The sequence below is a fragment of the Heloderma suspectum genome, chromosome 14 (assembly GCF_057233095.1).
Source record: "Heloderma suspectum isolate Gila_16-S chromosome 14, 16-S_ref, whole genome shotgun sequence".
Classification (NCBI taxonomy): domain Eukaryota; kingdom Metazoa; phylum Chordata; class Lepidosauria; order Squamata; family Helodermatidae; genus Heloderma; species Heloderma suspectum.
Genome location: NC_139471.1, coordinates 5,785,057 through 5,800,756, shown reverse-complemented (window position 1 = coordinate 5,800,756; position 15,700 = coordinate 5,785,057). Strand labels below are relative to the sequence as shown.

The 15,700-nt window shown below is 46.9% G+C and overlaps 2 protein-coding genes across 2 annotated transcripts in view; both read right to left on the bottom strand.

The window, feature by feature from the left end:
- Window positions 1-1,932: 1,932 nt before the first annotated feature.
- Window positions 1,933-9,557, bottom strand: GBGT1 (globoside alpha-1,3-N-acetylgalactosaminyltransferase 1 (FORS blood group); the record flags this gene model as incomplete). The annotated part of the gene is given in 5 exon segments (XM_084821329.1): window positions 1,933-2,600; window positions 2,603-2,664; window positions 3,568-3,702; window positions 4,909-4,944; window positions 9,523-9,557. Coding segments are annotated over 5 exon segments (870 nt in total), but the record flags the coding sequence as incomplete, so codon positions are not given.
- The window catches only part of CCDC180 (coiled-coil domain containing 180), a 56,794-nt gene continuing 50,292 nt past the window's right edge, over window positions 9,199-15,700 (bottom strand). Inside the window, exons 35-38 of the mRNA XM_084821191.1 lie at window positions 15,445-15,556; window positions 13,997-14,102; window positions 11,044-11,182; window positions 9,199-9,867 (exon numbers count right to left, since the gene is read on the bottom strand). Of these exons, the coding sequence (XP_084677317.1) occupies window positions 9,736-9,867; window positions 11,044-11,182; window positions 13,997-14,102; window positions 15,445-15,556 (489 nt within the window). The 3' untranslated portion in view covers window positions 9,199-9,735. The remainder of the gene's footprint in view (window positions 9,868-11,043; window positions 11,183-13,996; window positions 14,103-15,444; window positions 15,557-15,700) is intronic.

Here is a 15,700-nt window from a genome sequence, read left to right as displayed (position 1 = left end):
TGCTCAGAGTATTCCTTTCTTTCGTTCTTTCATTTTATCAGGGTTAGCAAATAGGTGCTTTGGTGTGTGTGTTTTTGTTTTTTTGCACTATCAGGAACGTCGAAGTAGTTAGTTAGTTAGTTAGTTATTAATTACATTGATATCCCGCCTATGTTCCTCCTTAAAGAACCCAAGGTGGCGTACATAATCCTCCTCCTCTCCATTTTATCCTCACAACAACAACCCTGTGAGGTAGGTTGGTCTGAGAATCTGTGACTGGCCCAAAGCCACCCAGTGAGCTTCCATGGATGTGGGGGGACTAGAACCCAGATCTCCTGACTCCCAGTCCAGCACTCTAACTGCTACTCCACACTGGCTACACCAGTTGCAAAGCCTGGAATGACGGCGATGTGTGTGGAGAAGAGAAATGTGCGTTTCACAGATGAAGTAGTATATGTGAAATAATTACAGATGAAGTAATGCACATGACTATCTAAATGGTGCATAAGACCATGAAATCCAGGATCTGAAATAAGCTAGCTGGGCCATTGCTGGTCATCGCCCTCCAAGGCCCGAGGCAGGGTTCTTGTCCAAGCTTGCTACCTTAGTTTTAACCAGAGACGTCAACCAGTGGGGCCTTTTGCATGCAAAGCTCCATCACTGAGCTGCAGTCTCCAATTAATTGTCAAGTATTTATGCAGCAATCATTCCAGTGCCTTTGCACTAAGAACAGCAGAAGCTGCATTATACTGAGTAAGATTGTTGGTCCATCTCGCACAGAAATGTTGGCTCATGCCTTTCCCAACTGGTGCCTGGCAGACCTTTTGGAATTCAACTCCCATCATCCCCCACCGGCATCCTGAAGAGCCACTGCTAGTCAAAAGTAGACAATACTGGGCCAACCAGATATAAGACAACTCCCTATATTCCCTCAATTATATCAAGGGTGCAGAACCTTTCTCCGCCCAGGGGCCTGAAAAAGCTTTCAGGGGCCGCACTCCAGCTGTGGGCGGGGTCAAAGGCAAAAGGAGTGCAAGAGGTTCAACACCCCTGCCCGAAAGCTTCCTGGGAATTGTAGTTTGGTGAGGGTGCTGAGAGTCCTCAGTTAGAGAGCCCCCATCACAGAACTACTATGCCCGAGGCTCCCTCAGGAGAGGGTATTATTTATAAACTAGTTTAAGTCTGCAGGGTAGATATGCCCACAGACAGAGTCTACTTGCTTTGGCTTAAAGTAGGCAAGGCGTAGAGTTATGAGGTGTCAAAAACAAAAGCCGTCAAATCGTCTTTAGGTACAGCATCTTGCCGCCAGATAGAGCACCATCACTGCTAGAGCTTAGAAGTTCAAATAATGTTTTTGGTCTCACTCAGGGGAGTTTTGCTACCCTATTTAGCGAGGAGCGGCTACATGCTTAAAGAAATCACCACATTAATCGCAGAGTTTTCGTCGATCAGTCAACTGAGTAAACATACAGCTGGCTGAAAACAAAGCAGTCTTTTTAAAGCAGGTGTTTTGATTTCAGACATTAAGAGCTGATCTCCATGATCACAAGACCATTGCTGAGCCTCCAACCTGCCTCAGTCCCGTAGCTTATTGAGCTTCCTGTTAAGTGCGGGAAAACAAGCTTTTTCTTTTCAATAAAACTTCGCCATCTCATGCATCCTAAGCCTGCCACAGATGTTTTCTCAGCAATCCCAACGACAGCCCTGTAATGTAGGAACATAGTATTGTCTCCGTATTGCAGATGCGGTAATAGTGGTGGTGGTGGTGGTGGTGGTGGTGGTGGTAGTGGTGAGAGAACCATCAAAGACAATCTAGCGAGTTCATTGGGGTCGCGTGACATTTGAACCCGGGGCTTCCTGACTCGCAGTTCTCACTTCTGAATAGCCGCAATGCTACATCAGCTCTCAGGAACCCTGCCTGATCTCGCCAACTCTGCAAGGCAAGGAATCCACAGATGGGGCCCAGACAACTGGATTCCAGGGCTTCCTCTCTCTGGCCAGACACAGATCAGCCAGGCGTTACCCCCTTAACTGCCTGTAGTTCTTTGCTACCACTGAGAACTGTATGAGCCTCACCTCAGGAGGCTTGGATGTGGTGTCATCCCAGGTGTACTCTGGAGAGAGGAGCTTCGAAGGTTTATGGGAAAGGAAGTCTCTATTTAGGTGGCTCTCTTCCTGCCAGGTCGCCATGATCCCATTAGCCTTGTCAGCTAAGATGGTCATGTGGCAAGCCCTGGTAAACTCGTACACTCTCTTGACCAGGCCTCCAAAGATGGCCCCGGCATAGTAGAAGTCCCCCTCTTCTCTAGAGATGTAGGCCGCAGACACCCTTCTCCTCTCGTATGGGAACACCATTTGAGGAACCTTGTAGTAGCCTGAATGGAGGGCTGCCACCAACTCTCCCAAGGTCTCTGGGCCCCATGGGTTCTGAAACACCATGTTGATGTCCAAGCAGAAGAGGGAGTCTGCCTCTCAATGGGCCGTCTCCAAGATGAGCCTGTTGATAGCCTCCATCCACCGCATGGAGATCTCTTGCCACTGGATGTGTTTTTTGATGTGGACCAGGGCAAGGGTCCGCCCAGGCTGCAGGGGCACCGTGGGGATTGCTTGGGGGTTGTCACACGGTAGCCCGTCATGAAGTGCTGTTTTGCTGACGCCAAGAAACGGCCCACAAATTGCGTGTATCTGAAGAAACAAAATATGACTAAGGGTATTATCAGGGGCATGGTCTAAGGCAGGGGTGCAGAACTCCACCTGGGGTCCTAATCTGGCCCTTTGGGTTTCTCCAGATGGCTCCACCCCCTTCTCCTGGCCACCCCCCCTTTCCTGCAACTCCCGATCGTTTGGTGGTCTTCTGGCTTTTGTGTGGGTTTTCCCCATTCTAAAAGTTTGAAATCCTTCTCCTGAGCCTTAGTTGCTGGGAGTAAGAGCTTTAAGTTAAAATATGCTGGCATTTTTGGCCCCACTTCTTTTGCTTTCAGCCCCACCCACCACTGGGATGCGGCCCCCAAGAGGTTCTCCAAAATGGAATTTGGCCCTTGAACTGAAAGTGGTTCAAGATTTTAAGAGATTTTAAAGGTTTAAGATCCTTTAAAATCGAAGATACTAGAGCCTGAGCCTGGAATCCTGTTCACACAAAGCAAGCTCTTCTCTACTGAGAAATAGCTTTTCCCCAAATGAGCAGGTCGGCTCCCTTGATAGCAGATATGCAATGGTGTTTTGTAGCTAAAAGTCTCTGAGAGCAATGGTATTTAGTATTTGGCAGCAGGCAGCTGTAGAGATTTCCCACCTGAAGTTTTAATTCAAAATTTTGGCAAACGGTGGCTTGGATCCAGGATCTGCCTTCCGCAAGAAGAAGGGACCATCTGCAAGGGGGCGGGCTCCACTTGAGGAAGGACCCTCTGCCTGATTTGGGGGATCCCCCCTCCCCACAGCAGCACAACCCATTCTTGACCCTCTGTGCAGCATTTTCAGGGGGCTGCCCTGGGAAGGAGGGAGCGGAGAGCTCCACTTCCACCAGTGCGGTTGATCCAGCGTAAATCTGGATCCAAGTCGCTGAAGGTTTATGGTTCCCCCACACTTGCTCACTTCCCCATGGCAAAGGCCGTCACCCCTAAAGTGAGATTCAAACGCCTGTAGACGTTGTCCAAGATTTCTGAGTTGAATGTTCCTTCCCAGACAATGGGGGCTAGCCACAGAGTCACTGTGAGCACATCAGAGCGCCTGGAGAAACAGGACAAAATAAAATAAGGAAAAGTCAGAGTCTCCATTTGACTGATATGACATCACAGGCTTGGTGCACATTTGTGCAAGACCCTTTTGTCCATAAAATGTGGCCATCTGCAGTAACTTAACGTGCTAAATAGAAGGAACCACAATGTTATTTTGCCAAAGAAAAGGGACAAGATGTTTCAGTTAGCCAGAGAATCAGAGTATGCTGTTCCTTTTTGAAGGAAACTGAACTTGCAGGTATAAAGGTCTTCACCTTGGGGAGCTGGAGAGCTTTGTCGCTAACAGGAAATTGACAATGAGATTGTCAATTGTAACAGCTGATTATAGGAAAATGTTTAAAGTCCTATGGGTTTGTGAAGTAGCTCCCCTTTTGGCTCTAAGCTTTAAAAGAAACTGCTTGGCTTTGCAATCATAAGGGCTAGCAACTTAAAAAAAACAACAAAAAACTCCAAATCTCAGGATATAAGGCAACCTTCCCCAACCTAGTGCCCTCCAGATATGTTGTTCTACAATTCTCAGCATCCCCAAGCCATATTCCTCTAACCCGGTAGTGCGGAACCTCAAATCCAGCACTCCAGGTTTCCCCAGATAGCCATGCCCCCTTCCCCTGGCCCCACCCCCTTTCCCCCAACCACTGATAGTTTGGTGGTTTTCTAACTTTTGTGCAGTTTTCCCCCCATTCTAAAAGGTTGAAATGCCTCTGCTAAGGCTTAGTGACTGGCAGGAAGAGCTATAAGCTAAAACAGCCTGGTATTTTTGCGTTTTGGCCACACCCCGTTGCCTTTGACTCCACCCCCTTTGTCATTGGCCCCGCCCACAGCTGGGATGCAAGCCCCAAGAGCTTCTCCAAAATGCAATTCAGACTTCAGCCTTCCTGCATCCCAGCAATATCACAATCAGGTATTTGGGAGCGGCCATAGCTCAGTGTGATAGAGCACATGGTTTGCATGCAGAAGTTCCCAGGTTCAATCCCCGGCTTCTCCAGGTAGGGTGAGGAAATGAATCCTGCTTGAAACCCTGGAGAGCTGTTACTGCCAGTCAGTGTCGACAATACTGGGCTGGATGGACCCAGGGTCCGACTCCATATAAGGCAGCGTGCTATGTTCCTGTTTAAAGGGATCCATTTGCACAAGTATTTAAACGCAGCCACGCAATTACGCCCTTTTGCAATCAGGCCGTCTCTCTCAGGGTACTTACGTTTGTCGCACAGCATTTGGTTGAGGATAAGGTAATCTGGAAAGAATAATAAATGGTCATGTGATAGAACAGATCAGGAGATCCAGAAAAGGGGAAAGAAACAGTGATTAGAGAAGCAAGGGCAGGCGGCTTGGGACTGACCGTGGAAATCACTCATGTGATTTCTCCTCTCTGTATTGTAGTTTCATAGCACTGTCCAACAAGGGAAAGGCGAAATGTTATTTGCAGTTGTAGCTGGAATACATAACGTTGCAGAGCAAGAAAATTGTAACAGAACACCAAGAACTAACACGAACAAGGGAACTGTATCTTGTTATAAAAGAGGAGTGAACCATGGCATGGGAAAGGAGTTGATGTCAGAGATGAAATTTACTGAAGTCATGAGGGCAAAAAGCCACCCATTTACAGTTCCAAATATATTTTTTAATGTTTTCTTTCTTTGAATTTTTCAAAGTAACCATGAACAGTAACAAATTTAAGTACAACATATGAGTCAATTCCCCTACAGTCTTTCCGATCACGCATCATCTCTATTTGGAACAAGCAAGATGATCTGATCAAGTTATCACTCATCGTCCCAACAGATCACGCCACTGGGTTCCTTGTGTCTTAGGAGGCTGTCGTGCATTCTTCTCGGTATTAGTGAATTCAATAAATGGATACCATGTTCCGTAAAAAGTGTCAATTTCTACTTGGCCTCTTTGTACCTGAAGATGTTGAGTGAGTTTCTCCACTAGTACAATGTCCCAAATACTCTCTTTCCATATGATACAAAAGTTCATTTGCTGATTTCCAATTAGCAGCTTTATCAGTCCAGAAAAAATTAGCAGTCCAGAAAAAAGTCAGGAGATCTTTATGTCTTATTTATATTTATATCCCACCTTTTTTCCTCCTTAAGGAACCCAAGGCCGTGTATATAATCCTCCTCCTCCATTTTATCCTCACAACAACAACCCTGTGAGGTGGGTTGGGCTGAGAGTCTGTGTCTGGCCCAAAGCCACCCAGTGAGCTTCCATGGCCGTGTGGGGATCAGAACCCGGATCTCCTGACTCCCAGTCCAGCACTCTAGGCACTACACCACACTGGCTCTATTAGAATACACACACACCGAGTGGGGACTAGAACCCAGATCTCCTGAGTCCCAGTCCAATGCGCTCATCACTACACTGCAGTGGCTCTCTTTGGGGTGTTGTAATAAATGTAGGATGTCAGGCCCAATGCTGTAGCCACTGAGAAGCTCAGGCTCTAGAAATTTGCTGGGGAGGGAGTTGAACCCTGAAGAACAGGGGTGCAGAACCTTTTTCAGCTCAAGGGCCAAATTCATTTTGGAGAAGCTCTTGGGGGCCACATTCCAGGAGGCGGGACAAAGGTAAAAGGAAAAGGGTGAAAAATACCAGCATATTGTAGGTTAAAGCTCTTATGGTGAGTAACTTAAGAGAGGCATTCCGATCTTTTAAGAAAAGGGGTAAAGTGTACAAAAGCCAGAAAACCATCAACAGAATTGGCAGCTGGGGGAAAGGGGTTGGGGGAAGGAGTGGCCTTCTGGGGAATGCCAGAGGGCCCAATTGGGTCCCCAGGAGGTTCTGCCCGCCCACCGGCTGAAGAATGACAATGTTAGCAACTCAGAATATTTTAGCAAGGCATTCCCTCTCCTCTGGGAAAAAGGGGAAGAAAATAAAATAGGGACATTGATTCACCAGCAATGAGGAAAGAGAAACGATGCTTTTTAAATGGAGCGAGTTCTTCCCCTTTCCTTCCATTCCCCCCAAAGATGTTAATCGAGGGAAATGTGCAGTATCCCTTCCTGTGACTGCTTTTGATTAAAATAATAAATTATTGTTTAAATGGCCAGGGGAAAGATACATGCAAATCTTTACCTTCAGTTCTAGCTCAGCCGTGATAGCTCTTCCCAAATTGTTTAGTTTGCTTCTCTCTTCATGGAGCCTTAAAGTTGTATTTAATCATCATCTAAGTCATACCTGCTTTTCAGAAGGTGGCTAACCATAAAATTACCTTTTAAAAATACAGCCAAGCAATGTAATCTCATGCAGCTGAGCTCCTTTTAAAGGCGTTCAAATTTCTGGGAAGGCTATAATGAAAAACGAACGAGAGCAAAGTGATGGATTTTGAGAAAGCAAATTGGAACTTGTGGCATAATCTATACTGCCTTCCTAGGCAATGGAGGTTCTGCCAGACACTCAAGTGTGTTTTCTGTGAGATAACAGGTAGACACGCTGCATTCTGGGACAGAGGTTTATGGTACAACCAATGTATGTAATTAAAAATAACAGGACGAAGGCCAGGAGCGAACCCAAGCTCTTGTACAAGAAAAAAATCTGGTTGGGATCCAGAGGGGCTGCCCTATACATGAAAGGTTACAGGGCGCCATTTTGCAAAGCTGGCAAAAGGCATCTGTTTGTTTGCATCCAGGAACTCCAAAGAGCAATTTGGGGTCAGAGATCCAGGAAAAGGTCAGCATCTTTGGGAACTCCACCTCTGTTTTTTTTTACAACCGCTGGGCATGCCTTTTCTGGTACTTCTAAGACTGCATAGTCTCCGCATCGTGCCTGCTGTTTTATGTTACGATTGATCGATTGTGTTGACGGTTTTATTGTGTTGATGGCTTTTAGTATATATTTGAGATTTTAGAGGCATGATTGTAATGTTGTTCGTGTTACGTATTGTATTTTATATAGGTTGTTAGCCACCCTGGGTGCTTTGTGAGGGAGGACAGGATATTAATTAGTCAGTCTATCAATCAATAATAATAACCAATTTCTAATTCAATATATTTATTAAAGATCCAAGCAGAGAAAGGTTCAAAAATAGCCAGCTGCTTATAAAATAAAACATCAATCTAGCTCACTAAGGGCACAATCCTATGCATGTTTAGACGGAAAAAAGTCCCACAACTCCCAGCATTCCCCAGCCAGCCAGGGTTGAAGGACTTTTTTCTGTCTAAACATGCATAGGATTGTGCCCTAAATCTTCCTTATCGGTATCCTAAGAGTGACTCAGCAAAGCAGCTTAGAGATGTCAGAAGGACTAAAGCCCACCTGGGTTCTGAGCCTGACTTGGTCTTCACTCTTTGCCAGCCAGTCGGACACAAAGATTTGACAAGACAGGCATTTCTACGTGGGCTGCAGAGGTGCAGCGGAGCCAGGGCTCACAGGGATGCAGAGCTGGCGTTATTACCAGGGACGCGGCTGTCCTCTGCCACACCCCTCGGACTCCCCTGCTCCCTCTGAGCTTAGCTGCAAACCTCACGGGAGCTAGGGGGCAATGGATTTCCCTCACAAAAATATATTGCTGTGAGCTATCCCAGCTTGTGATGCGAGGTATTTTTCAATGGCTTGATCTTGAATGGGCAATTCTGACCCACTGGCTTTTCAAAAGACATGCTCCTGGTGGAGATGAAAACTGCTCCAACTGGTTTGTCCATAGGGATCAACACAGCTTCTGGCGTTTTTGCACTCTCTGTGGGGCTGTGGCTAGGGAGGCCGTCATGAGGACCTTGTGCACTTCAACATTTCTCTGTACACCATGGGAGAAGCAGGGGGTGGGCAGCTCTCAGAGAGGTAAATCCAAACTTACCACTCAGCAGCCTGGGAGGACCTAGTGATGATTTCAGCACAACCTAGTTAGCGTAATACTGAGCCAGGTAGTATGGTGTAGAGATATCCGGTTTTGGCATCTCTTGTAGTCTGACTGCAACCTTTGTTCAGAGGCCTTTCCAGAAAGAAGTGTATGTGGGTGTGTGAAAGGGGAAGGTTGGAAATGTTACCCGTGAACACGACAGTCTTATTGCTAGGTTGGGCCACTCTGACATTTCCAAAGCTTTGCTGGGTTCTTGCCAGCAGGGCAGAATGGAGGGAGGAGCGTAGGGTGGCCAGGTGTTGCCAGAGGACTCGATTTGGAAGGCATCCTCTCTCTGAAGGCCTGTCCTGTCCTGTCCAGTCCAGTCCAGTGTAAAGGTAAAGATAAAGCATCAGAAAGAAGAGCCTTAAAGTTGCCCATCAACAGCTCCTGGACAGCAGACAGAACAAGACTCAGAGGACGCCTGGTCACCGTCTACCACACTGCGGTGAGATGTACTGCATTTCTAGTTAAATTAACTTAAGAACATATAAGAGCAAGTAGCCTTGTTCCGCTCACTAGACTGGAATTTTCAGACCATTTGTCTGAGTGCAAAGAGCAACCAGCCAGTCTCCACTTCGCTTTTTCATTGGGCAATGTCTTCAAAAAAGAAAGGTAATGCTATTTTTCACCCTAAGTGTAGCAACAGTTTTTCTCTAAAGACAGTAATCGTGTAAAAGTCTACTCTTCCCTTCTTCCCTGACTTTTCAGTTAGGAAAGACAGGAAGAGTAGAGGTTGACTTTTACACATATAAATCCGCATATGCACATTGTACGCAAATAGGTGTCGTCTTTTGTACTTTTTTTTTTGGACAGTGCGTGTCCTCTTTTTTGGGCGATTCGCAAGTGGCCACCGTAGAGGAGCGGAACTGCTGCTCCTTTCCTGCCATTTTTCATTTTTTGAAACTTAATTCCTTCCCATTATGAGCAACATTCTTCTCTCAAAGAACTCTAAAAGCTTAATAGGACAGGACTTACTTTTGCAGAAGCCATGTTGACTCTTCTTCAGTAAGACAGAAAAAGGTTCAACACCTCTGGAATATACCACTTGTAGATCCTCACTGATTAACACAAGGCATGAAAGAAAACCACAACTTTATTTCTAACTAATATATTCATTTTTCTCTGAGTAAAAATATATCGCTATGAAAGAGGTCACTGGGGTGCCTGTAAATGGAGGGTGTGGTGGATTCATGCATACAGCTGTTTGATGATTTGCACAGACTTCTTCCACCAGTCCGCCCAGTGCTGGGCCTTCATCAGGTGGGCTGCCTTCTCTTCCTTAATCCTTGCAAACTCTGCCTCGAGCACTTGCTTGAATTTCTGTGCAAACAACACAACCCCAGGAAACAAAAACATAACAAGTACAAGAATAAGTCCATCTTGCTGTACTCACAATTAGGGTGACCAAAGGGGGGGTGGACTTTTAAAAATCTGGACCAATGGGTGACTTAAGGGACTCTAACCCCCCCCTTGGTTACTGACCATGAGCTCAAATCCAGGGCAGTGTCCCCTGGATTAATGCAGAATGTAAGGGGATGGTCTTGTACAGAGAGAGACCCCTCCCCACAAATTAGGGGACTGTTCCTGGACAGAGATGGGATGGAGAAGGGTGAAGCTGGCCTTTCGTTGTACCACAGTTGGAAGGTGACTTTGTTTATTTTTAAACGGGAAATTGGCACAACGCTTGGCTCACTTGTGAGAGATACCTGGACAGAGGACCTGGGGGTGTGCTGTGTGCTCCAGCCCATTAAGGAAGCCCAGCTATGGTATTTTCCCTGGGCCCCTCAAAACTCCAAAGCCATGCCTGCCCAATACAATTCTAGCACAGAGAAGCTCATTAACTAGTCCATTAGCATTGTTACAGGCCCAAATCCTGAGCGGTTGGCTCTGTCTTTTACCTCAGAAGGGGGAAAAACCCACCTGCTGCAATTTCTCCCATCACTGCGAATGTGTTGGCCTGCCTTCCCCAAGCTGGGGGCACCAAGCTGGAGAAGGCTGATCTTGGTGAAAGTCTCATTTGTATGCCACTCTTGTACAGGAGCCCTCTCAGGGGTCGGATCCAACAAATCCTCTCCAGAAAAGGAAGGTGAAAAAAGGGACCTGTACTGCATAGTTTTGACTTGAGCTGAGGGGGACCAGATGCAAAGGAGGACAGGAGCTCCTGCACCTTTAATAGTTGTGTAGAAGAAGGAATTTCAGCTTGCTATTCAACAATTAAAGGTGCAAGAGCCCCTGTTCTCGTTTGCAGGCCACCAAATTCCTGCTACTGAATTTTGCAGTGATGGCCTATTCCACTGTAATTGCTTGGGAACCATCACAGGAGAATGTGAGGAGGTGCAAAAGTTGCTCCTCCTCTAGTTCTGACTTTGATCTCCCACAAAGAGCTGTTGTGCAGGGTTCCTCCCCTCCCTCTGTACACAGGAGTCTTCCTATAAAGCCTTCTGCTTTCCCTACGAAGTATTTAGCCCCAGCTGCTCCCGGCCCTCAAGTCCCTACCGCATAAACCACATCTCGCTCTTCCACTGCCGCCACATGCCCCAGGGTGGTTTTGGCTGTCGTCACAGAAGCAGTTTCTCGGCAGATAATCTGATTTGGGAGAGCCACCAGCGTGGTTCTTGGGAGTCCAGGCCAGGTCCTAGAAAAATGCAAGCAACTGAATGTGGGTAGGAGAGAACAGACAACACTATTGTTTGGGATAATGACATGGACAAGTGGGTCCTGCAACAAAATGTTCCAGTGGGTCTTCGTCTCCTAGCCAGAGTGCTCCTGTTCAGGGTTCCTGCAGGCAGCCATGCCCTCCTTCAGGATACTAGAAGCTGCAGGCAGGACATTCTACTCCCTTGCCCCAGTTTTCCATGTTTCTTTTCCAACTGACATTCAACATGCTGTGGCTATTAAGCATGTTCAGTCCTCGTTGGGATTTTCCCCCCCAAATCTCAGGGTTATCCCAAACATTCAAAGTGATCTTGATAGGCTGGAGCGCTGAGCAGAAAACAACAAAATGAAATTTAATAGGGATGAATGCCAAGTTCTGCACCTAGGAAAAAGAAACCAAATGCACAGTTACAAGATGGGGGATACTTGGCTCAACAATACTACAAGCGAGAAGGACCTTGGAATTGTTGTCGATCACAAGCTGAATATGAGTCAACAATGGGATGTGGCTGCAAAAAAGGCAAATGCCATTTTGGGCTGCATGAATAGAGGTATAGCTTCCAAATCCCATGAAGTACTAGTTCCCCTGTACTCAGCACTGCTTGAGTACTGTGTCCAGTTCTGGGCACCATACTTCAAGAAGGATGCAGACAAACTGGAGAGGGTTCAGAGGAGGGCAACGAAGATGATCAGGGGCTTGAAACAAAGCCCTATGAAGAGAGACTGAAAGAACTGGGCGTGTTTAGCCTTGAGAAGAGAAGACTGAGGAGAGATAGGATAGAGCTCTTCAAGGACTTGAAAGGCTGTCACAGAGAGGAGGGCCAGGATCTCTTCTCAATCATCCCAGAGTGCAGGACACGGAATCATGGGCTCAAGTGACAGGAAGCCAGATTCCGGCTGAACATCAGGAAAAACCTCCTGACTGCTAGAGCAATACGACAATGGAACCGATTACCTGGGGAGGTGGTGGGCTCTCCCACACTGGAGGCATTCAAGATGAGGCTGGACAGTCATCTGTCAGGGATGCTCTGACTTGGATTCCTGCTTTGAGCAGGGGGTTGGACTCAATGGTCTTATAGGCCCCTTCCAACCCTACTATTCCACTACTCTATGATTCTATGTGGATGTCTCACCCACATTTCTCAGGGGCTCCCATTTGGCTGCACTTCGGTCAACACTCACAACGCGAGTTCATCAGTAGAGGGAGCGGTGACGGATACTTGCTGCCCACAGATCAAATCCAGCCCCAGCCCTCTTTTGATCTGGCCCCATCCACCACTCCCTGTGCCGGGCTGAAATTCTAGGTGCCCTTTGTTACCCAGTGGATGTCCCCTCCTCTCAGAGAGGCCCTTGCAGCAATCTCTCATTGCCAACAGAGAAAGGCACACCTGGTCAGGTAACAATGAGCAGTGCTCCCATGCCAATTCTGCTTAGGAATCGGGGCTGCCCAGGTTGAAAATGCACATTTGCATGACTGCCTTCTCATGAAGCAGAGCGTCTGTTGAGGGTTTACTGCATTTCCAGAGTGGTCAAAACATCATTTTTCATACCTGGGAAAATGCAATTCTAATGAACACATAAAGCTTCCTCATACTGAGTCAGATCATAGATCCATCTAGCACACACCTGTCTGCTCTGAGTGACAGTGGCCATCCAAGATCTAGGACTATCTCAGCCCTGTTCTCCGAGATTCCTTTTTGGTTGCTCCCACACTAGGTGTTTACTCTCGGATAGCCACGCTTTGTTCACTTGCTTTTTATGGGGCATCTACATGACATCATTATCAAATCATTGTTCTCTTGTGTTTTCCTTGTGCTTCTTCCATCTCTTTTTCAGACTATTGTTATTGCTGCTATTTATCACATTTCCATACTGCCTTTCTGGAACCAACCCAGACAGTTCACAAACCTTCAGAAAAGGAACAACATACACAAACAAAAAATAGCAAAACCTTAAAACCAAAACAATAATTAAAAAGATGTGCCTTCAACCCCTTCCTGAATGTAGAGAGACTGCTTTAAAAAAAAAAAAAAAAGAACCATAGAGTGATGTTCTGGGCAGATGAATACACACATTTTGGCACAGATTCGCTATTATCTTTCCCATCAGTGCCATTTTATCAGTGTGGTACTTTTTTTAAAAACCTCCTTAATTTATGCTAAAATCCTTTTCACCTTAAAAAAAGTATTTGCCCAATAATGCTTAAATGAACAAGTGTCTTAGTGCCATTTTAATAAATCAATTAAAAATAAGCACTGCCTTTCTGTTCAGTGCTACTTCAACAGTGTCAATTCTGGATGAGGGAAGAGGGGTTGCAATCTTTTAATCAGCGCTAGATGCTTTGAAGTCTATTTTGTTCTAAAACGTTCTTAAAGGAATCATGCAATAGCACCTAAATAAATAAATAAATAAATAATCTTCAGCACAAATTCAAGACGTATGTTACAAGGTCAGAAAAAGTTAATTAGAAATGGTGTGTTTAGAATTGTCCCTTCCCTGCACACACAGCTATGTCATGCCCACTAATGGGAATAAACCATAGCAGGACACCCCCCGCCCCCAAGTGTAGGAAGTCAACTGCAATTCTGTATATACCGTAGCTTATAAAGGAGGAGCACTGATTGGGAAGCGCTAGGAGCCAATAGTCTGGAAGCTGGGGGATTGGACCTGAGATCTTCACTTGCAAAGGAAGTTCTCTGCCACTGACGTATGCCGCGGGCCCCTTCCCCAAGACCACTCCTCTGGCACAGACATGAAGCATGCAGAACCCCATCAGAGGGCTTAGACATCTTACCTGCTTCCCCGCTCAGCCACCAGCTTGCATTCTTCTGCTTCTAAGGATAGGCCAGCTTTTTTACGACGGATAAGAGTGCTGGTCTTCTCTCTGGTGTGCTCGATGTCTAGGGCAGGGTAAAGATGAGAACATCAGTGAGATGGAGCCAGCCTCACAGTCACTCACAAGTTCACGTAGCCCGCTGAGCAGAGAGCGACCTGCAGGGCAAAGCGTTTGAGGCGACTCCCTCGCTGAAAGTCACCCGGACCTGTTTGCTCTGCAAGACCCTTTCTGCAGCCTTCTGCTCTCTGCCATTGTGGCAATATTCTTCCTACATGGATGAATTCTTCTGCAGTCTGGAAAAAGTTAACTGCTCTACTTTCAAATTAGAATCTTCTGCTATCAGATGTGGAATGACCCTGTGTGCCTCCTGCCCCTTCCCCACATGCTGTTCTGGCCTTCTGACAAAAAACAAGGGCTATGGCAGCCTTGGAGAATGGATGTCACCACTTCAGATTGGAAGTGGGAGTCTCCCCTATATTAAAAAATAAATACATCTTTGCAAATAGAAAAACAGGGCTGTAAACAAAGGGCTGATTTAGAGCAGGGGTAGGCAGAACACTGATCTCCAGACATTATGGCCTTCAACTCCCAGCATTCCTGGCTGCTGGCCGTGCTGGCAGGGTCTTCTGGGAGTCGAAGTCCAAAATGCCTGGAGATCTACCTTCTGCCCACCCCTGAGTTAGAGCCTGTGAGGGTTGGACTGTGAGCAAAAGTCTCAGGGGAGCCCAAAGCTGTTGGAGAAGTCAGAACCGAAGGACAAACCAGGAGGTAGGACCAAGAAGCAAACCCGAAGCCAGGATCCAACCACAAACCAGGGGTGCTTCCAGACAAGGCTTTTATCTGTAATCACCCTGCCTCACTCATGGAATTATATTTGGGGGGGTCCAGATGTTGACCTCTTCTTCCATTTTTTTCCTTTCCACAAAAAAAATCCCATTAAGGAGGGAAAGAGATTGCAGAGTGTCTTTTGATTGGTAGTGCTACGACCTGTCCCTCTGAGATGCAGGGGATCGAGAAGCAAGCCTCAAGATAAATAAGTCAGGGGTCAAGTTCTTTTACACTCCTTCCTGCCCACCCAATAGCCATCTTGGGTGGGCAGAGGCAGCCCAGGGCTGGAGGGGGCTTCATTGAGAACCTGCTGCCTGCAGTTGAGAGATTCATCAAGGGGCAGCTGCAGGGAGATCCAGCAGCTCCTGACAGATCCTTTTTCCCTGACATGCTAGCTTTCTGCTTGCGGTGAGACTTTTTCTTTTTCTTTTTTTTAACATGAGGAGCCACTCAAATGTGGTATTCCGCACCCCTGGTCTGCAGCGGTATAATCCACCCTATACCACCTCGATCTGTTGCACGGTTAGACCCCGCTTTCGTCAGGAATCCAGGCCAGCGCCCATATTCTCTGGACTTACTTCCCTGTTGTACGTCGTCAATGGTGAGGCAGCCGTCCAGCTCCATGAGGATCTTTTCAGTGGAGGCGGCCAGCGTGGAGACAAATTTCTGGGTGCACTCAATGACACAGCTCTGTGGGGAAACAGCAAGTGGTATAACGAGGGCCTCGTCCCGCAAATGTAAAACAAGCCTCCAAGGGTTACGCTTGACCTTTAAAGCCCCACACGGCTTGGGTCCCAGGAGACTTCAGGCTGCAGGGGGGGAGACTTCAGGCTG